The sequence below is a fragment of the Austrofundulus limnaeus genome, unplaced genomic scaffold (assembly GCF_001266775.1).
Source record: "Austrofundulus limnaeus strain Quisiro unplaced genomic scaffold, Austrofundulus_limnaeus-1.0 Scaffold215, whole genome shotgun sequence".
Classification (NCBI taxonomy): Eukaryota; Metazoa; Chordata; class Actinopteri; order Cyprinodontiformes; family Rivulidae; genus Austrofundulus; species Austrofundulus limnaeus.
The window spans coordinates 803,809-825,930 of record NW_013952617.1 but is presented as its reverse complement, the minus strand read 5'-3'; the positions used below and the strand labels follow the sequence as shown (position 1 = coordinate 825,930).

Below are 22,122 nucleotides of genomic sequence, written 5' to 3'. Positions count from 1 at the left end.
CCCCATCTCAGGATGGCCGCCACACCTAAACTGATGTGATTATGCTTCAAMCAAAAGTCAATTGTGCCTTTCTAAACTATAGAAACAGATCCCAACATAAAGCTTGACTAACGTTTTGAGTGATTATCCAAATATGAATCAGATCTGTTACAAAAAGAAAGAAAGAATGAAGTCACCATCAGAGCTAACAGTTAATCATATAACAAATCCCATGATTTATTTGAGAGAAGCACAAACTTCATAAAAACAGATGAAACCGAAAGAGAACGAGGTGATTATTGCTTTTCTTTGTGTTTTTATTTGACTGTGTTTGTGTTTGTGTTTGTGCATGTGCGTGAGTTCATTAGCCACATGTTTTCACTGCACAGTGTGTGAAAAATGTGCTAATGCAGAATTTGGAACGTACAAAACTACGGCTCATTCTTCAGTGAGCTGTGTCCTGTCCCCCAGTGATGGATTGACTGGGGGCATTCATTAATAAATGTGTTCCTTAGCTGTATGGTAGTTGGGTTATTGTTATTCTGTATTTTTAAGTTAATCATGAATCTGTTGTACTATTGCTATAACAAACATTATTGTCCCTTAAGTCTTCCAGTGTGCTCTGACTGCTGTTATCTGTCAAAAAAAAAAAGGTTAGAATAGATTTTAAATCAGCATGTTTCCCCTATGAACCACAGAGAGCTGTGAATGCAAATTTGACTTTTATGTTGCTTTTAAAATAATTTTTGCTTTCTTGAAGGTGAACAATCCACAACGGCAATAATTATCTCTGCAAAGAAGTTTAAAAGATGTTTGCAGAAAAGAGGAAACGGCAAAATGTTTTGGATTCTCTCAACAAAAATCATTGAAATGGTTTCCTCTCCTGTAGGTGCTGCAGCACATCTTGAACCCTGCCTTCCTGCACAGCTTTGAGAAGGGGGAAGGCGAGCAGCTGCTCGGACCACCCAACCCCGAAGGAGACAACCCTGAGAGCATTACCAGCGTCTTCATCACGAAGGTATACGAGTGCACGTATTAACGTTTTAGAGGATTTTGTTCTTCCCTTTTTTTCTGCTTCTCTTTCTGCCCACCCATTTGTGATTTTAATTTTCTGCCAAATTTCTTTTTATAATGTCAATAACCCAGCGTCTCTCCAAATTCAGACATCATCAACACCATCCCACGAATCTTCTTCTATCGAKTCACCTTATATTTTATCACATAGCTGCTTTTGTTTTATTTGTTCCCTCTGCCTTTCAGCGCTTTTTCTCTCTTTACTCTTCCTTCTTATTAACGTCAAGTGATCGGTTTCTGTTTACATCACATTTCATTCATCAGGCCAGACCATAATTCTTCTTGTAAATGCCAGTGTGTGACTGTACTAAAGGTCAGCATGTTTGTTTGTGCTGTGGCAAGTCTCATCATTGACTAACAGCAGTCCTAATGGCTGCTAATGGCTCCTCTACCGTCTGCTTAAAACTCATTTCCTTCCTAACCTTCCTCCCTCTCTGTATGCGGCATCCTTGCTTCTGTATCTCCTCTGCAGGCGGTTCACATGGTGATTGGTATTTTGTTGGTGGAAGAAGGGTTTTTCAGTGTGTAGAAGCAGACTGTGTTGTGAACTTTAATATTTCAGACACTGCATTCAATACAAATGATCTGTTTTTCTTCAGCTGGTAAAAATCACTAGCAGTAGTTTAAGCTACAGATGTTTTAGTTTGACAGAAAAATCTTTTTGTGTTGTCCACATCTTGTGGTTTGTTTTAATGACTAACATTTTCCTACAAGTACACTGTGTTCACTCTTGTGTGTTCGTACCAGTAACTATCTGTTTTAGCCTCATCTGAACATTAACGCTGGATATTTCCTACCTTTCCTCGAGGTTCTGGACCCAGAGAAGCAGGCTGACCTGTTGGACTCACTGCGAATTTGCCTCCTTCAGTTCTCCACCCTGCTAGTGGAGCATGCTCCCCACCACATTCACGACAACAACAAGTCACGCAACAGCAAACTGCGTCGCCTCATGACGTTCGCTTGGCCGTGCCTCTTGCCCAAAGCCTGCGTAGACCCGGCCTGCAAATACAGCGGACACTTACTCCTCGCTCACATCATTGCAAAGTTTGCCATTCACAAGAAGATCGTCCTGCAGGTGAGGAGTAATAAAATATAGAAAAATCTTTTAAAAACTCATAAAGCTGATGGGAGAAAGAGTGAGAAATCAAAAATCTGTTTACTTTGTTCAATTAAAAATTCCAATTATGTTTGGAATTCAGCGGAGACATTTTGTTTGTTTTTGATTTACACATGTCCTTAGCTTCTTGTCTTTTTATGTAACGTTTAATGTGGGCTCAGGGTTTGCGTTCAAATTCGGGAAACACAACTTTAAGAACTGTTACAGGCAGAGGAGAAAAACCAGGAATTAGAGCTGGGCGGTATGACCCAAATTTAAATGATAATTTAAATCATTACCTGTACCGGTATATCACGGTATTTTTCAGCTGATAATAAAATGTACAAACACTGCTTATTAACTTTTTTTCTTTTACTGTACCTCTGTCTGTGTCGCTGTTTCCCTCCTCTATGTGTCTTTTCTCTGGCTGATGGTTGGAGACAGTAGTCACACATTTTGGTCCGGTCGTGAAGGAGAAGGGTTAGGAAAAGATTATGAATGGGTCTTTTGTTTTATGTTATTTAATAAAGCGTATCAGCACGACTCACCTTGCACACCAGTCAATTCCAATTCCACTTCAAACTACTTCCTGCGGGCTTTTCACAATAGAACCACATTAAGTCTCCATCAGCATAACGTCTYCATATTAACTAACTGCGTTAAATCTAACCGTGCACGTCACTGAAGAGGTGTTTACTACATTCAGCGATGGCGAAAATGGGATGTTTTTTTTCACATCAGTCAATATAAGCAGTGGAATCGCCACCCGCTGCCTCAACAAGCTGCTCCAACAATAACATTAGCATGCTAATGCACATAGCGGTGCTGCGAGGAAAAGTGTCCCCCGGAAAACAGTTTACTGGCGGCCGCGACGAAACGTTCCGCACTTCAGGGTATTTAAACTGGTACGTCCGGTATTCAGAAAATTCATATCATAGCAAAAATAAAGACCGGTATTAGGTACAAAACAGTAAACCGCCCAGCACTAGCAGGAAGGTTACTGAATTTGTTGTGGTTTCCTGCTCTGTACAGGTCTTTCACAGCCTGTTGAAGGCCCACACGATGGAAGCCCGGGCCATTGTTCGCCAGGCCATGGCCATCCTCACCCCCGCTGTGCCCGCTCGCATGGAGGACGGCCACCAGATGCTGACCCACTGGACTCGTAAAATCATTGTGGAGGAAGGACACACTGTGCCACAGCTTGTTCACATACTGCATCTTATTGTGCAACACTTCAGGGTAAGCAAGAGCAGAAATCAAACTCGCTCAGTGGGTTATTTTTCCCCCCTGCCAGAACACRCCTTCCAAAATGTATTGGATCCCAATAGATCAGTCAATCAAATATATCAAATTTCTGTTTTGTTCCAAAACACATTCTCGAAAGATTTGTCTAAATACTTTAACTACTGAATGTTAGCATCTGTGTGGTACTTTAAACTAAGCTGCCACCATAAATATTGAGATTGTRATTGTTACCTGAGTGCACACATATGAGTGTTTGTTGCCACTGCCAGCTCACTGCAGAGAAAAGCATCGGGGTGAACAATTGAGGAGCTATTTTCACTGATTATCTGAGTGCCCCAAATTACACAAGACTTCTTTACAAGTCCCACTGGATTGTGCCAACTGCAGTCTAAGTATAGGGGCTCTGTTTTCCAACATCTAGATTTTTTTTAAAGCAGCCAGCGTTGACTGGCTTCCGCTTTTGTTTGCCTTACAGAAGAGGCCTTTTCAGATACAGTCTTTGCAGATGTGTTTATTAGAGTCAAAGTTAACACCAGAAGGTTGTTTGTCTTTAGGCTTGCCCTGCTCCCCAAACCCGAAAGACACTTTCACACCCTCGCTCYTTCAGCTGATGTTCGCTGCTTTCCAAATCAGACAGCGACGGTCTTTTAGCAGAAGACTGACATTTCCCTCAGCTCCCCTCTCTGTCTCTCTGACAGGCGGCTCTCACTGGGCCAGATGACTAATCTAATGTAATCACATCAGCATAATTACACTGAGGAGGAGATAATGACAGACAGATGAGACTTTGTGTATGTGTGCGCCTCATAAAGTAATAGAGAGATTGTGTGCGTGTTTGTCTGTGTGCACACGTGATGGACAGGGCTWAGCCACTCTGTCATTAAGAGGCGATAGAGTCCTGCTCTATCGACTATAATTACCCTCAGAGTGAGAAGCTTTAATATACTTTGACACTGACAACGGCGCTCAGATAGGCATCACATCTCTGGCTCCTTTGTCTGCATGTGTGTTTGAGAGCCCCAGTTCAGTTTTTAAAAGATAAGTGACTCTTGAGTGTGACACTTGGGTGTATGAAGGCTCCGAGCTAAGAGTGCGTCATCATGTCCTTGAGACTAATAAGAAGAAATAGTTGTTCTTTGCTCATTCTGACTTTCAAGTCTCAAAGCAGCTTGAGCAACCATTTTGGTGCAGCATGTGTTAATCACACAATGTGTGTGTGCAAATCCCACAAAATTAAACAATATATATCTTTCAACTTTTATGTTTGCCAGCATTTACTGATTGGATGCACTTTGAACTTTAAGGTGCTCAATGCAAACTATAAAAACCACCCACCCAAAACAATAAATCCGTTCTGGTGTCTTYTGAGTTCTGGTGYGTTGGTGCTTTGTGTGTGTGCAGGGATCATATCTGCTAACGCTGTGCAGTATCTAGTTATTTTGAAGCATTTATGAGAAACGGTGGAGAAACATGAAACTGCTGCTGCRCGTGYCACTCAATAGGTTGTTGCTAGCTTATCAAAGAGTGAGTAAGTTTGATGCTACCAACTTGCCTAGCTGGCTTTAGCGACTGGTTAGCTTCAGTATTTGTTTACGTTTGTTGTTTCGGGTCTGTAACTTGTAYTTTTCCCTCTCTGTAAATTTAGTAAACGTCTTGCGCAGCGAGGTGGTGACAGCAGTTATTTTGTGAAGCCAGAGGAAGACAAATAAAGAMAAATTTCCCTACGCAAATTTTGTAAACTTTCGTAAGTTAAATTATCAACGTTCTAATGAACGTATTTTCTGTTGATATCGATCAAGTGCCTATTGCGAGATAAATCATTATCATTTTATCGCCCAGCCCCAGTTTATTACTTATCAWAACACCAGTTTTACTTTTATAAATTTTTATTTATTTTATTTATTTACCGTTATTTTATTAGGCAAGTCCCATTGAGATCTCAGATCTCTTTTTCAAGGGAGGCCTAGGCCTGAAGGCAACCTATTGTACATGTTTTTAGGGGTGGGGGAAACCGGAGTTCCCGGAGAAAACCCACGCAAGCATGAGGAGAACATGCAAACTCCACACAGAAAGACCCCAGGTCCGAACCRGGGATCGAACCCAGGACCTTCTTGCTGTGAGGCGTCGGTGCTAACCACTGAGCCGTTGTACTTGACCTATCGACACAATTTAAAAAACGTGTTTAAAGTTTGAAATCTCTRCATGTGACTCATTTTGAAACAGAGTCGCAATCTTTCCGGTCTGTCTAAGAGGACGTTATCAGTTAATCGAATGGAACAAATTAATGGTAAATCCRTTAATTGTTTGCATCCCTAGACAGAGGAGAGAGTACCTAACTCTTTGTTGTGTKTATTTCTTGGCAGAAGTGCTGAAATACTATTTTTTTTTTACCACTAGAGTTTAGTCTTTTCATTAGCAGCGCTGCAGCTTTACTGTTTTGATGCATTTTACTTTGTGCAGACTATGAAAACAAACATATAAAGTTTACCCTGATCAAAATCATRAAGTGCAGTTTAAAAGAGTTAAGCTGTTTTCCAGAAATAATAAWACGCAATTCTAAAATGCGGGAATGCACTCTACTAATTCTGCTGAAAACCCAGTTGAAGCTCGACGGAWATGAAAAATGTTCTCACTTACTTGATTCAGTGTTTTTGTGTTTTAGGTGTACTACCCTGTTCGCCACCACCTGGTGCAGCACATGATCAGTGCGATGCAGCGTCTGGGCTTCACGCCCAGTGTGACCATAGAGCAAAGGAAGCTGGCTGTGGATTTGGCCGAGGTGGTCATTAAGTGGGAGTTACAGAGGATTAAAGACCAGCAGGTGATTTCACAGTTTTTTCCGACTTGYTCAAATTGATGTCATAGATACAAGTGTGTACATGTTTGTCCTGTTGGCAAACATGTCCATTGTTACCAGACTGTTTAAAAATGTTGTCTTACTGTGGATGCAAGGTCCTTGTTATTTAACCAAATTAATCTTTTTTAATGTTAAACTAGTTGCTGAGAGAAACTTGTGATTTTTCCTGACTTGTGCCTGTCTGTTTGGTGCGTTAGCCGGAGTCTGAGTCTGAAGTYGTGACCGGTGAAGGAACAAGCGGGCCAGCTGTGAAAAGAGGTCTATCTCTTGAGTCTGCCGGTGCTGGACAGGATGTCAAAAGATTCCGTACTGCAGCCGGTGCTGCTTCCACGGTGAGCGAAATCAGTGATAATCAGATTCCAGATGAATTTTGGTTTACATGACAGATGCCCACGCCCAGACATTAGGATCCTCTTACCCCTTGGCTCTTTGCTAAGTGTGTTTATTTTCCTCTTTGTTGTTATTTTTTTTCTTTTTGTACATAATGCTAAATAGGTTAAAAGGAAACAGCTATTTTATTCATTCATCTTTTCAACACTGATTTGTTTAACACGACTGATTGAAAGAGTTTGGGGGAAAAGCCAATATACAGGATTTTTGTTGTTTCACACTTGCTGCATGGGATGCCTTATGGAGTTTCTAGTTATGCAGTTTTTGTAAAACTGCATGTGATTTCCAGCTTCTTTGGCCTGAATTTCAGAAGATAAATGCTGCTGTCTGTTCACACTTTTGTTAATAAGTCTATTTGTTTTGTTGCAAGTAAYGTCCACATAAAATATCTGACCAATTTTCTCCACACCTGACTGTTGTAAATATTTTTAGGTGTTTGGACGTAGCCAGTCCATGCCAGGAACTGAAACCATGCTCACCAAACCTGTTGAGAAACAACATACAGATACTGTTGTTAACTTTCTTATTAGGATTGCATGCCAGGTAAGATCTCCACCATTACTACCTGCTACTCGTTCATCTATACTGTGTGTTTGAATGGTTGCTCTTGTGAACACATAATTCCTTTAGTGTTCTAACCTTGTTGTAAATGAGCTTTTGGAATGTATTTTACAGTGTCCTAAAACTTAAGGTGGTTTTTCTTAAGAACAGCTGAACAAGTACAAACAGAAAAAAAGAGTCTTTATGYGTCCCCTCACATCTGTCCCTTGTTCTAGTGGCAGCTATGACCTTTACTTCAAGCCTAAAATAGTCTCCTGAAATTTCAGTCACCTTGAATTTTGCTACATTTTTGGGCCAAGCTTCGTTTTTTTTTCCTGTTCATCCAACCATCACTAAAAATAACTTTCTGTATTACCTCTGGGGATCACTCACTGCTAGCAAAGCAGTCTATAGAAACATAATCTTCTCTTTGTATTCYACCTGATAACAGTGTATTGTGATACTAAATTGATCCCTGTAGAAAAATATGTTTTCASTGGCCCAGGGGATTAACATCAGCTAAAGGACACCACACCTAGAGCTGATAGGGATTCAGTGTCTTGGTCAAGGATGTGCCTGCAGTGTGTATGATTGTCACTGCGGAGGATTGYACCAAAGCTCTTTTATAGAAGAACGGTTCTGCTTCTGAAGCTCGCTACGTTTGAACCTTRTTAATGCCATTATAGTATATGGTTACACTCCCTGCCTCCTATTGCCTTGTGTGGTTYCTTTCCTCTTCAGGACACCATTGTGATATTGAAAATGAAGCCCCAGTGTTATTAWTAATGATAATGACACCAGACTTCCTCCCCTGCTTGTGTGTAGGTGAATGAAAGCACCAATGTGGCTGGGTCTCCAGGGGAGTTGCTGTCCCGCCGCTGCGTTAGCCTGATGAAAACTGCCCTCAGGCCTGATATGTGGCCTCGCGCTGAGCTCAAGCTGCAGTGGTTTGACAAGCTACTAATGACAGTGGTAAGATGGCATGTGCCTTCAGAATGATTGTCATTATGCATAAAATATATACTGCTGTCATCTGTCATATAGCCACATTCACACTGGTAAATTTTTGGGTGTGAAGCGCAGCATCACTCTCCTATTCTTCTCCATACTTTTCATGCACTTGTATTGCATTTTTGTAGTGGGYGATAATGTTTGCCTGTTTGTTAACAAAAATGTACATAAACCACTGGATTTTAATGAAGCTCTCAGTAAGTRTTTATTTGATGTACGACTGCAACAATTTATTTTTTGTATCCAACCTGATTCAAGATGGCTGCCACAGTTAAGAGACCTTATCAAACACAAAAAATGACTCTAACTCAGCCAAATCTACAGATACTGAGCTCAAATTTGGTGTGAATTATATTTTCTAGGTCATATTCTACATATTACAATTTTAGTTAAAAAATTTGCCATGACAGTTGGGGCGTGACGCAGTCCTTTACGAAAGGTTAGGCCTTTACTTTTATTTAGTTTTTTTTTCAAGTTCAGTAAAATTTGTATGTCTATATGTACATTTCACCAAGTATTTGAAAGTGCTTGTACTAGAAGTCCCGTTTAGTATTTTTCAGCAAACAACTTAAATGAAGTGAAAAGTATTCTAGCTTGCTGTTGTTATTTTGCCCAACAATAAGCTGCAAACAACTAGTGCCCACCTGGAGAAGTTTCCACTTAAAATCCATCTTAGTGTTTGTTCTATCACCTCAGAGTCCTTTGTCTGTTATCTGTAATACACAAAGTGAGGCGCCAACAGCAATAATGACAAAATAATGACAGTGGTGAGATAACAGGAGCCTGTTTGGATCAGCCTGCGCCTTCCTAGTCAGCTCACCCCAACCTTTCTTCTTTCCATCCTCATCCTTGCTTTTCGTATCGTTCCCGCTGTGGCTCTCTGCATATCTCCTCGCCTTTCCCCTCAGTCTCTAACCACTTCCTCTTCTCATCTCCTCTTTTCAGTCCAAGCTGTTAGCTCAGCCTGCTCCTTCTCCCTCCCTCACCCATTCTCTCTCACTTTCTATTTATTCATTTCGCCATGGCCTGATCAGACAGGGGTTTCAGCATGTGCTGGCAATTGTCACGCATTTCCCTTGTTCTCTTCTGGGGATAACTTCATCGGCAAGGCTTTTCACTCTGTCCCCACACGCACCGGCACATGGAGTCAACCCCTCTAAATCCCAAAGAGGCTAGTCTGAACAACAAGCCTTTCTGTGGGTTTTATGTAGATGGACACACACAGGATCTTCCCCTATGGGAGGGTGCTCTACCTGCTCAGCCATCCCACTCAGACTAATGAACAATGCTCTCAATCGGATTACCTTTTATCATGTTATTGTACTGACATGACAGTGATTAGGAGTTGGGGGAGTGGCGTAAGAGGTTAGATGTGAAGAATTAGGGGACAAAATCAGCACACAATCACAAGCCCATTCACTTGCACTGATATATTTATTCTGTTGGGCTTCGAAGACAACCTCTGTTAATACACTGCCAAATCAATAAGACCCTAATATCTACTACTAGCCTTATCACAAGAGTCACCTTGTTCATTAGGCAAGATTAGCACCATAAATCTGTGGAAGATTATCCTCTTGGCCCTGCCAGTGTAAACCTTGATTGCAATTTAGACAAAATTAGGCCATTGATCTTTGATTTAGCAGCCATCACGATGCCTTGTTTTTGTGTGAAAGTAGTATTGGTGCTGTATTTTGGACTATTAACTCTGTTGGCATGAAAATGTATTGGATTAAAATGGTTTTGGTTAATCCATAAATCTATGCTGAATATGTAAATGTATGGCTAAAAAGATCAGCTTTAAAAGCAATTTGGTAACATTTTCCCCCCCTACGACTTCTCAGGAACAGCCAGCGCAAGCTAACATCTCTAACATCTGCACCGGTTTGGAGATTCTCTGCTTCCTGTTGACGGTGCTGCAGTCGCCTGCTATCCTGGCCCATTTTAAGCCTCTCCAACGGGGGATCGCTGCATGCATGACCTGTGGCAACACGAAAATTCTGCGGGCGGTCCATTCCCTTCTCTCTCGTCTGATGAGCATCTTCCCCACTGAGCCAAGTAAGCTCTGAAAGCCTGTGGCACTGTACATTAATGGTATGGTACTACTTGGGGCGGCTGTGGTAGAGTGGTTAGGGGAGTCGTCCTGGAACAGGAAGGTCGCCGGTTCGATCCCCGTCCAGTCGACTCAGTCATTATGTCCTTGGGCAAGACACCTTACCCGCATTGCCTACTGATGATGGTCAGAGGGTCCGGTGGTACCTGTGTATGGCAGCCTCGCTTCTGTCAGTGTGCCCCGGGGCAGCTGCGGCTACAATTGTAGTTTGCCATCATCAGTGTGTGAATGTGTGTRTGCATGGGTGAATGTCTGCAGTGTGAAGCGCTTTGAGTGTTCTGGATGGATAGAAAGGCGCTATATAAGTACAGACCATTTTACTCTGTGGTTTTTGGTTTTCTGTTGTAGATAATACTACAAAACATATACTAATGCGTTCTTTGGCGGTACTTCCTACAAGTCAATCTAATTCTATACATTAACTTGGAAATACTGCAAACAGCAGACTGGTCAGAGAAAATAACCACCCTTGTTCTTAAAGGAGACCAATTATGGGTCCTAGAAATTTTTATGGTATGTCTGTGGGCTATCCACACCATGTTCATTCAATTTAATGCACAAAATAATGCTCAGATACTAAAATTTCCCATTTTCTAGTTCTGCCTGCTCTGACTTCCGTTCAGAACAAGCTGTTTATGTTAATGAGCTCTGTTGGTAACGCCCTCCAAAGTCCGTCCTCCAGAGCCAGCATTTACTTTAGCATGGCTAGAAATAGCAGAAGCTCCGTTGTACAACCGTATATATGAGACCCTGAGTCAGACCCAGAGGCAGAGTTGTGGTCGCAGCTTCTTTTTTTTTTCTCTCCCCCTCCTCCTGTGTCGGAGCTCTGCGCTCACTCTGCATGCTGTTACCAGCCAGGGCAGGTAATACTATAGGAGGGTTTCACGTGACTGAAACCCAGCTATTGGAGCAGCAGCGGTCAAAATACCTCAGAAACTCGAACAAATAGGCTCAAGCTAAACAATATAGGTACATGAGAAAACGTGTTCATAACAAACGAAAATAAATAATTAAATCATTTCGGTCCGTGTTAGTCTCGAACCCTGGTCTCCCGTTCACTGGCCCAACACTCTACCCACTGCCCTGTTGGAAGGCTTGTTGTGAATCGAGCTACACATTGCACAACAACAACCATGACGGCTTTTATACTGAGGAGGAGGAGTCTCACCCGGGGGTTGCTAGGTGAGGGTCTGAACACAGGTTCCGGTGGGTTGTCGTACGGCTTGTGACATCACAAAATGTAGGAAATATAAAACTTGTTATTAATATACATTAAAAATACAYTTACTTACAGTAAATATGCCCCTGGGTGCATTTTTTGGTCCTAGGACCTTTTTTTAAGAAGTACAGTACATACCCAAAATTGAGTAAAAAAACCTTTAAAAAGTGAATTTTGAATAATAGGTCCCCTTTAAATTCTAATATATGTCCTTGTTCAATAAAGTTGTTTGAAAGTTTGACTCTGTTCATTGTCCCTAAAGTCAATCTTTACTCTTCTTTACTCAACATTTGTAGATTGGTTTAGATAAAAGTGAAAGTTAAATCCATTTAATATAGTTTAATGGATGTCGCAGGAAAATAGTGTGTCTGTGTCCCAGCAGCTTTAAACAAGCTTTAATGATCGTGAACTAATCGCCTTGTTGAGTGGAAAACTACATCAAGAAGAGTTGTACCAGTTAAAACAATTTGCACCATTCCTGGAAATATAAATGTCATTTATGCCTTCATTTTTTCACCAAAACATGAGACTAGTTGAAATCTTAGACTCAGAAAAGCAGCTGTTATTGAGTCCTTGTTAACTCCATGCTGCACTTCATTAAACCCAATAAACTAACTTTTTTATTGATATTTACTTTTTTGTTTTCTCTCTTGTTGCACTCTTATAAAAACATCAAAATGTGTTGTTTCTTGTGGTTTTCTTTGTCTTTCTTTAAAGCAGACATATTTTATTTCCAGGTACATCAACCGTGGCTTCCAAGTATGAGGAACTGGAGTGTCTCTATGCTGCTGTGGGCAAAGTTATCTACGAGGGGCTTACCAACTATGAAAAAGCAACAACCAACACTAACCCCACACAGCTTTTTGGTAAGAACTGCTCGTCCTTTTTTGCTTTCATTTTTCTTCAATCACTGGTTTTCCCCCTACTGCTTTACACCCTCACCTTCCTCCCACAAAATCAAGTAGGATCTGAGACTTGTAGCAATTAAACCAATGAGTGTGTTATTAAAATGCAAGCTGGTGGGTTCTGCTGCTGAAGCTAACATCTGGTTTGATACAGATTATCTTGGGAAGGAAGGATTGCTGCTCTTGGCCACCCAAGAGATGAACATTACTCACGTCCACCAAGATGTCAAAGTATTTGTATAAAAATGATGTTTAAAGTACTTTACAGTTTTCGATGCTGACCTGATGCTTTTGGTACCTCTCTGTTGCTGTGAGGTAACTCTGATGTGATGCATCTGTTCGGCCAGGGGGGGTGACATTTTAACATTGTTCCCCCTCCAGGGAGCAGCAGCTGAGTAGGACATTACTCATTATTCTTCCTCCCACAGCAGATACATTGTCATGCGGCATGAATGAATACCAGCTGACTACAGCTGTGTGCGTGCCCGTTAACTTACCCAGGAGAAGTTAAGGTTCCTGTCAGATTGTTGTATTTCCAGGTTTTTGCTCCCTTCATCCTCATTTCTTCCCCTTCATTTGTCTGCTAGGAACTCTAATGATCCTGAAGTCYGCCTGTAGTTACAACGCCAGCTACATCGACCGCCTCATCTCTGTGTTCATGCGCTCACTACAGAAGATGGTCCGGGAACACCTCAGCCCCCAGCAGGCAAACCCAGGGGTCACTGAAACCAGTACAGGTACTCATACAGGCATGTATTATGAAAATTTATTTAAGTATGCATATTACTTACTTACTTCGGGTTTACTCTTTATTTTATTTTTTTAATTTTAATACCAAGGAGAGATTTGAATGGGAATGGTACTAAATGGAATTTATTTCACTTGAGGCTGTTGGTCAAAGATTTATGTCTTAGATAGGCATAAAGTATATACGTAGTATTAGAATACGAGTTTCTGACTTTATGATGACCTTGATTTTAGAGCTTTGCAAGCTGGTGTTAGTTAATTAATTAGATGAATTGTTAGCCTCTATAATAAGTCTGGAGCAGTAGGCTGTGTGTGTTTTACCTGCTAACATGCTAACTCCTGTAGTTTGTTGCAAACATTTGATTCAAAATAGCAATTTCTTGAAAAAGGCACATTTGCTATACAAGACATGATGTACTATTATCCAACCAAAGAAGTATTTTAAAATAAAAGTTTCAGAAAATTCCCCCCATGGCTACTGTACACAAATGAATGTAGCTCCCAGCAACATGGTAAATAATAAATGGACTGTACTTATATAGTGCCTTTCTATCCAACCAGGACACTCAAAGCGCTTTACTCTACAATCTGTGCCCTCATTTACCCATCCACACAGCACTCCATTAGATCTCACAAATACGTTTCGGCTGATTCTCAGTCAGCAATAATGAGGTGAGGAAATAAAAAATATTACATTTTGTTTCCATTATCTTGTTTCTGGTATTTGAAGCTAACAGTGTGACAGAAAAATCTAATGATTTTTACACCATGGCTTTGTGTCACTGTGGTATACAGTATGTACCTTGAAACTAATAACTGGCTCATGCCTTGTTTAAATATAAAGATTATGATTGGCRGTTACATGTAGGGATGGATATCATTCAGATTTTATCAATAATACCACTTTTATCGATATTGCTCATCGATCCGGTATTTTACCAGTGCTCTTATCGATGCTTTTTTTGTGGCAATGAAACCAAAATCGATCCTCTAACCTTGAGTAATGCTGTTTAAATCTTGTAGCTCCACATGTCTTTAGCTACAGAACAGAAGTCCAGTTGCCTCATCTTTTTTCTTTTAATTTTCTGTGTCCTGGATGACTGAGATTCCGCAGAAACATATGACTAACGTTGGCCGGTCGTGGACCGTATTGATACTAAAGTTACTCACTCAATGCTTCTCTTTTAGCAGGTCAATTCATTCCAGAATTACAATGCTGCACCGGAGCATCTGGTCAGAGGCAGGTTTAGAAATAAACACTGAACTAAACAAGCATGCCAGATTATTTATTTAAACGGCTCTGATTGAACGACTTCAGAATCAGCATGCTAACGCGTAGCATCCGTAGGCTACTTTTGTAAACACCATGCTGAGAATGTGACATCACGTCTTTTTCTGCACCTGCAGGTCACATCAGCGCTGAAATCCTGTGTTGTTAGCAGCCCCTCCCCTTTGTGCTGAGTCTGACAGAATAGGAGAAATAAACTGCCAGAGGCAAGAAAAGAAAAGAGAGCTCGTTATTTTGGACTAAATCTAAACACAGTATGCACCGGGTTTAGGCTAGTCATGCCACTACTCTGGTACAGTCAACGATACAGTTAAGGATAGAGCTCATCAACCCAGTCAAAATTAATCACATGGCACTAGGGCTGAAAAACTACCTGGTACCCATCCGTAGTTACATGAGGACAAAAACTTGCCTTGCAGCAGTGCACCAGTCCACATTCTTGGACATTAAAATCCACGGCTAACATTTATCCAACAAGAGGTTGAACAACTCTCACATTGTGACCTTCTGCAGAGCTCAGACATCTCATGTAACTCAACAGTACCAGGTACCAAACAAAGTTCGTATCAAAGGTTCTGTCCTTCTCTTTGGTTAGAGGATATCCTCTCCACAGATAGTCTGGTTTCACAGGGACTGTTCCTCTACTTTGGTTTCAAGTCTCTATTATCCTCWTTTGTCTCTTCGTATAAAGAAACACCTTGTTCATTTAATCGTTGGGCTTATAAGGATTGATACTCATTGATGTGGTAATAGTAATGAAAAATCTGTATAACTTGTTTAGCTTTGCTATAATTAAACAATTTTTACTGTGGTTTAGTATTCACTTTTCAAAGTTAACTTGACCCCCAGCTCTGGCAGTACRTACAGTAGTTTCTGTTGTTACTCACATGGGAGGTAATGGCTATAAGATACAATCAGTGCTTTAAATGGGTCCCTAATGACTGTATCGGGAAACACACACATTAAACCTCCCCACCATGAGTAGTTACAGTCACTAAGACCAAAGGCTATCTGACCAGCTAGGCCTTCGCCTCTTAAGAGTCTTCAGGTTTCAGTAATTCAATAAGCTTGACTCAAGCTCTTCCATCCTGGTTGTACTGAAGCTGCTGAGCTGCTTTTTGGCTTAGGAAAACGAGGAAAACGAATAGACACACAACAACATAGTTGTTGGTGTGACTATAGAAGGTGTTTTTAATGGTACAAGGTAAAAACGGGGGAACACAGTCCTACAACACCCTGATTTCTGACATCACAACAATTTAAAYGTGCATTTTGTCTCAGCCACATATTTTGGCTCTGTTCTAACAGTGACAAGCGAGCTGGTGATGCTGAGTCTTGACCTGGTGAAAACTCGACTTTCTGTCATGAGCATGGAGATGAGGAAGAACTTCATCCAGGTCATTCTTACGTCTCTGATCGAAAAGTCGCCCGACCCCAAAATCCTCCGAGCCGTGGTCAAGATCGTGGAAGAGTGGGTGAAAAACAACTCTCCTATGGCCGCCAACCAGGTGAGAACACTTTTTATAAGTGAGAGAGCCCAACTTTGAAACAGTACTAACTTAGATAAAGAACCAAAAAATAAAATGGAAAACTAAATTTATATATGTATATTTTTATATAGTATAAAAATGACTCTCTTATAAGGTTAGCATTCCTGGAGGCTGTAACTGTAGTTGAAAATCCATTTCCTCTCAGATGCCAAACCTGCGTGAGAAGTCCATCTTGCTGGTGAAGATGATGACCTACATAGAGAAACGTTTCCCAGATGAGCTTGAGTTAAACGCCCAGTTCCTGGACCTCGTTAATTACGTCTACAGGTAATTACTGCCATTCATCACWCGGCCAAATGGCCAAGATGCTGACGGCAGGCCGCCCTTGCATCCATTTAAACACGAGCGATGAAGGTCAGAMGGTTGTGGCAGGTACAAAACAAGAGAGGAGAATGGTATTTGAATAATCAGCAGGGATCTATTCATTATTATAAAAAAGATTTAATTGAGGATATGAGAAGTTAAGTAGAAGGAAAAAAAATCTAATCCCTTGAAGGTTCTGTTGAGCTGATTAGGTAATGGTTTTACAATAAATGAAAATGGAGGATAAAGCCCAGAGTGTTGATGGGCTTACAGAGGTTCATCACTGGGTTACAGTAGAATCAGGATGCAGTCGGCTCATGGCAGCAGGCAGAGGTCAAAGAGGAGAGACTACAGTCTATCAGAGCATCAATCTTTCCTCCTCACACCCATATACTTTTAATCATCTCAATGTACCCAGTATCCCCCATCAGCTTATCATGTCAAAGGACTTGTGCAGTAAAGCCATGATGGACAGCGTGTATTTGTAATGGAATGATAAAGCAGCCATGACAGAAGAGTGAGTGATTAGAAAAAATGGCACAGATATGGATGACATGCAGCCGCAGCAGCCTGGCATCTGTTGTCCATTTTACTTCAGCTTCATTTGCTTCCTCTGCTGTGTGAATGGTTTCCACAAATTTGTCCAGCTAGTTAATACAGAAACAATGTTTGTGGCCTAAAACCTATAATAATTTAACTATCAGAACAGGCTTTTATCAAAGACGCAGAATTTTCCTTAATATTTACTGTTAGCTGTTTTCCCTCAACTTAATAGATATTTACATAAGTTAACAGTTTTGTGATGATGAAATAACCTTTTTTCTTAAGGCTTGCTATCTGTTTTTTAATATAACCTTTTTAATCCCATCCCAAGATAATCTGTAAAGTAATAAGAAAAATAATTTGAGCTGGCTACAAATATTTGTTTTCTTGACAGTCATTCTGTTAAAAGGTTAGTTTAGCTAAACRATTGTAAAAAGAAATCCTCATGCATTTGCTCTCTGTAATGGAAATTACTTGTTTAAAAAAAACAAATATTCATTTACAAAACTAATAATTTGTAAATGCAGATAAGGAGAGTCCAAAATGAACACCTGCAAAACAACAAGCAAGAATWATGTTTTTGGGGTTTATGAGATGAAACTAAATTGAACTCTCCAGCTCAGTGGCCAATAAAGAATTTAACAGCACAGCAATATAATCTAAGCAGCTTTCTTCTTTGTTATTAAACCTTTTCTTCATACTGTTAGAGTTTTTGGAGTTGAATTAAAAAATTWAAAAATATATATTTTGTTTTGGAAAGACTTCAGAATTAAGCTGTACATTTCATGTTAGTTTTTATTGTTCCTCCATTGTGATTCTGCAAAAACTTTCTTACATTTTGTTTAATATATGTTTTATTGTTCCTCCATTGTGATTCTGCAAAAACTTTCTTACATTTTGTTTAATATATGATGATCAGCAAAAATATTTTATTTGATTAAAACACTTCTGAGTATTTGGTCATAAGCCAACGAAAATAATGGCGGACGAGAAGGAAAAGCCAACCTTTACGAAATGTAAAAGCACATCAAGTCTTAATTTTAAAACCTGTTTGTTTCACTAGTGTGTAATAAATGCATTACGTCGTAATTTTACCAATCTCTGCTGCTTTTAATGCAGTTTAGTTTTGAGACATTCAAAATATGTAAGTTTTTTGTTGTGCTTTTTCTTTTCTATTTATTTTTGGAMAAAAGCCACCATCTCACAAAATTATTACATTTTTCACCTTTTAAAGGGATGAGAGCCTTTCAGGAAGTGACATCACATCCAAACTTGAGCCAGCGTTCCTCTCAGGGCTTCGCTGCACTCAGCCGTTAATCAGGGCCAAGTTTTTTGAGGTGTTCGATGCCTCTATGAAGCGCCGCGTTTATGAAAGGCTCCTGTACATCAGCTGTTCTCAGAACTGGGAGGCAATGGGCAGCCACTTCTGGATCAAACAGTGCATTGAGGTAAACACTTCTGTGTTCTTTAAGCCATTGACTCTGCATTGAATAGATTGTGTTGTTGACACATTGAATAAGTTCAGTGTTTTTTACACCCTTTAGAAGCTGTCGAAGCTTTCACGTCACAGACCTGTGTTTTTGCATTTTTCACCTGTTTTTGTGTTTTAGTTGCTGTTGGCAGTGTGTGAACGAAACACAATCATCGGCACCAGTTGCCAGGGATCTATGCTGCCTTCTATCACCAACGTCATCAACCTGGCCGACAGTCATGATCGTGCAGCCTTTGCCATGGCAACACACGTCAAACAGGAGCCACGCGAAAGGGAAAACAGCGAGACCAAAGAAGAGGTGGGACTCGCACATGCACTCTTGACAGTGTGCTACACATAAATATTTCCATTAGAAGTCTGGAAACAATAGAACCGCTCTGACAGTAATAAAAATCTGTTTAATATCACTTGCTTATGAAGGAGCCTAAGAAGTTGTCCAATTTATAAACAGACAATGTTTTTTTTTGTACTAAAATTTCTATGTAGGAAGTGGAGATTGACATTGAATTAGCACCAAGTGACCAGACAACCATTCCTAAGACCAAAGAGCAGGCTGAGAGAGACACAGGCAACCAACTGCACATGCTTACCAACCGCCACGACAAATTCCTTGACTCATTACGGGAAGTCAAGGTAAGGATATCTGTCTGTTTTGTACAATGTTTAGATTAATAAAACTGTCTGGAATTTATTAATTGCTGTGGGAACTAACTCTTACTACTACCCAGGTCTTACTCWTTTTTTTGTACTTTAAGGGGAGGTGAATTATGCAAAATATACTTTTTTAAGTGTTATGATGTCATTCCMTCATCAAAAACATACCCAGAGTGTTGCTTTGACTCATTCATGCATKTTTGAGAAATCMTTGAATCTCCAGTGGTRGCCATGTGGAGCTGCCTAAACGCTCRCTGRTACAAAGCACCGCCTTTTTACACAAAGCTCCTCCCTTGTAATACGAATTACTTCTYAGTCCAGTCCTTTTCTGATTAAAAAGTGCCTTCATCAAGGAAATGTAGGAGACTACCGCATYGTTGTGGGAGTGTCAGAAATGGTAGGAGGTTCTTAAAGAAACMGAAGCCAATTTCAAGACATTTAGATAGGCTGTAATGCAAAGTCAGATTTATTTTTCAAAAACACAGCATTTCATGAGAAGGTAACATTTTTACTTGATTAATTTCGTGATATGAGTTTGAGGTCATACCGCCCAGCMCTAATTGTCACATAGAATTAAACGTTGTGCCTGGAAAACACATACCCCCCACACCAACTGTTTTTATGTGTTGAAGAAGTTATATAGAAAGCACATTTTGTGACCCTGTTGTTATTCAAGCATTATTATAATACTGAGTATATATTTTTTTAGTAAAGTGACTCTCGAAACAGATATGTCACACTTGTGGAAGTGCTTGCTTGTGAAACCAAACCCAGAARCTGCTCCACCTTCACTTTTATCCAGAAACAGATATTTTTTGATGACTGTGTGCGCAGTCTGCTCTTTCCGATATAATGTTCAGCTAAATTTGTTCAAGTTTACCCTCATGTATTGTTCTGACTCTCCGCAGTTAAATAAACAAAATCAGACAAAATTGTAAAAATGTACATTTACATTACAGTAAAAAAGCAGATCAAGTACTTCCTAAAATACATTCTGGTCAATAGGTTGCAATGACTGGCAGCTTTTCGTAGCTGTTTTGATTCTATTCTGAAGGCTAAACCCCTGTCCCCTCCCAGTTTGCAGCCACATTAGAGAGTAAAATTACYGGTGCCACCTCAGTGCTTTCTCTGATTTCCTGTGGGAGGAAAAGTTCCTCGCTCAACCAGGAAGCACAGCGTACATTCCCTTTCGCTGAAAGGATGATGCTGCATGGGTCAGAGGTGCTCCAGTTGTTGAGCTGTTCTGTGTCCAGTGCACTGCTCAAAGTGTTGGGCACGTTAATGATTTTCAGTAACTTGTTTGATCATAATGCAGCAACTAGAGCAGGGTCTCATTCATGGCTGTCGTTCACTTTTTCACGGTACAGAAATCTGTTAATGAAGCTTGCGTCGTCAGGGTTTTCATTATAAGCACTTCTTACTGAGGAGCAGAAATGATCTTCATGGATAATAAAGCAAGAATACCCGTGTGTGCGTGTGTGCCCACGTGACAGGCATGAGATTGATCCGTTTCTAGGCTGACTTGGTGGTAGAGCTTCTGTGACGCTTCCCAAAATAATGAACATGATTTGAAGAATCTTTGAGTTCTGAAGGCCAGTGATCCAAACCTCTGCTCTGCTAAGTATTAAATTAGAATTATTTTCTTTTCTTTGACAGACGGGGGCTCTTCTGAATGCCCTAGTCCAGCTCTGTCACATCTCCACACCACTGGCTGAGAAGTCCTGGGTTCAGCTTTTCCCTCGCCTCTGGAAGATCCTGTCTGATAGACAGCAACATGTAAGTGTAATTTAAGGATGCATGTCTTGTGGTTCTCAGGATGGAAAATAATTACGGCTAGTTTTGTTAAAATGTAACAATTTTTTAAAAATGTAACATCGATGTCTTTTTATGTATCCTAAAAACACCACGAGTAACCAGGAAATCTCTGACCATCTTGTTTGCTTTCAGTTCTCTTTAAGGACAAATTAATTTATGCTAAATTATAAGGCAAGCAAGGAAAGATGGGTTTAAAGAACCAGATGCATGTTGAGGGTTTTAATCTCAGAAAGCTTGATTTTAAGTGATTGAACACTTGAACATCTGACAGATGCAACCACCTGTAAAATTCAAATAGGCCTGTGAGTTTAACATGAGCTAATGATAAAAATTATTTAAAAAATCCTATTCTTCTTATGAAGGAACTGAATTACATATTGGCATTCTGCACCACCACCCTAATTAAAGAGACCATCAAGACATAAATAACTGTGATGTCAACAGGCACATTCATTAGTGAGACATCAGTATGTGTCAGTCATGATCTTTGAAGCTCTAACCTCAACAATCACATTCTGTTCTGTCCACATGTAGCTTTKCAGAATCCACAAAGTGGCCTTGTGCTGTTTAAATTAGAGGTGCACCCATTTCCCTATGTTTGGGAGATCGGAGATTGGCTGATAATAAATTTAGTAAATTATCACTAAATATATGACTAATTATATGATAATCAGTTATTATATTCAAGTCCAGTTATATTCAAATCCATTGCAGTATTGTACAAAGTAAAGGATTTACTTAATGATAAAGCACTGTTTATATTATATAATGCAATAATTGTTCCACACTTTTTTATGATTAGAACTTTATTTCATTCAACAAACAAATAAAACAAACAATAAAACAACAAACAAATAATAATAGAACAAACAAATAATACATCATCGTTGTGTCAAAAAGACAATTACAACGTAGTCAAATGAAAAGGAGCAGAAAGAATAAAACCTTATAACATCTGTCCCCAATTAAAAAAATATATGTATCTAAAAAAACGTACAGCATACAAGTAATAAAACTCAACTTAATACACAATATAATTTCAAATAATCAACAAACAGCATCACAACACAAATACAAATTTTAACCAATATTTTGTTCATATCTCATTTAAAAAAGACTTTTTGTATTCTACTAAATAAATAAGTTGTTCCAGCACACTTAAGGTCATCAAGTAAAATATTTATTTTTTTCTTTCCCTTTCTTCTTTTTTTTTCTTTTAAATATATATTTCATTTGAAAAACAAAAACAAATACTACTTAAAAGAAAAAATTCCTCAAGGTGCAAACAGCCTGTGAATATT

General features: G+C 39.8%; 1 protein-coding gene across 4 annotated transcripts in view; it reads left to right on the top strand.

The window, feature by feature from the left end:
- trrap (transformation/transcription domain-associated protein) overlaps window positions 1–22,122 on the top strand; it is a 123,590-nt gene that overhangs the window by 45,209 nt on the left and 56,259 nt on the right. For 2 of the 4 annotated variants that reach the window (XM_014019295.1, XM_014019293.1), the window contains 16 exons: window positions 869–997; window positions 1,862–2,128; window positions 3,182–3,388; window positions 6,057–6,215; window positions 6,449–6,583; window positions 7,074–7,184; window positions 8,007–8,153; window positions 10,037–10,250; window positions 12,262–12,390; window positions 13,017–13,166; window positions 15,773–15,972; window positions 16,160–16,281; window positions 18,095–18,308; window positions 18,471–18,650; window positions 18,839–18,985; window positions 20,663–20,782. In XM_014019295.1, the coding sequence (XP_013874749.1) occupies window positions 869–997; window positions 1,862–2,128; window positions 3,182–3,388; window positions 6,057–6,215; window positions 6,449–6,583; window positions 7,074–7,184; window positions 8,007–8,153; window positions 10,037–10,250; window positions 12,262–12,390; window positions 13,017–13,166; window positions 15,773–15,972; window positions 16,160–16,281; window positions 18,095–18,308; window positions 18,471–18,650; window positions 18,839–18,985; window positions 20,663–20,782 (2,631 nt within the window). Of the gene's footprint in view, window positions 1–868; window positions 998–1,861; window positions 2,129–3,181; window positions 3,389–6,056; window positions 6,216–6,448; window positions 6,584–7,073; window positions 7,185–8,006; window positions 8,154–10,036; window positions 10,251–12,261; window positions 12,391–13,016; window positions 13,179–15,772; window positions 15,973–16,159; window positions 16,282–18,094; window positions 18,309–18,470; window positions 18,651–18,838; window positions 18,986–20,662; window positions 20,783–22,122 lie in introns of all 4 variants that reach the window. The other 2 variants (XM_014019294.1, XM_014019292.1) reach the window with 1 other exon arrangement.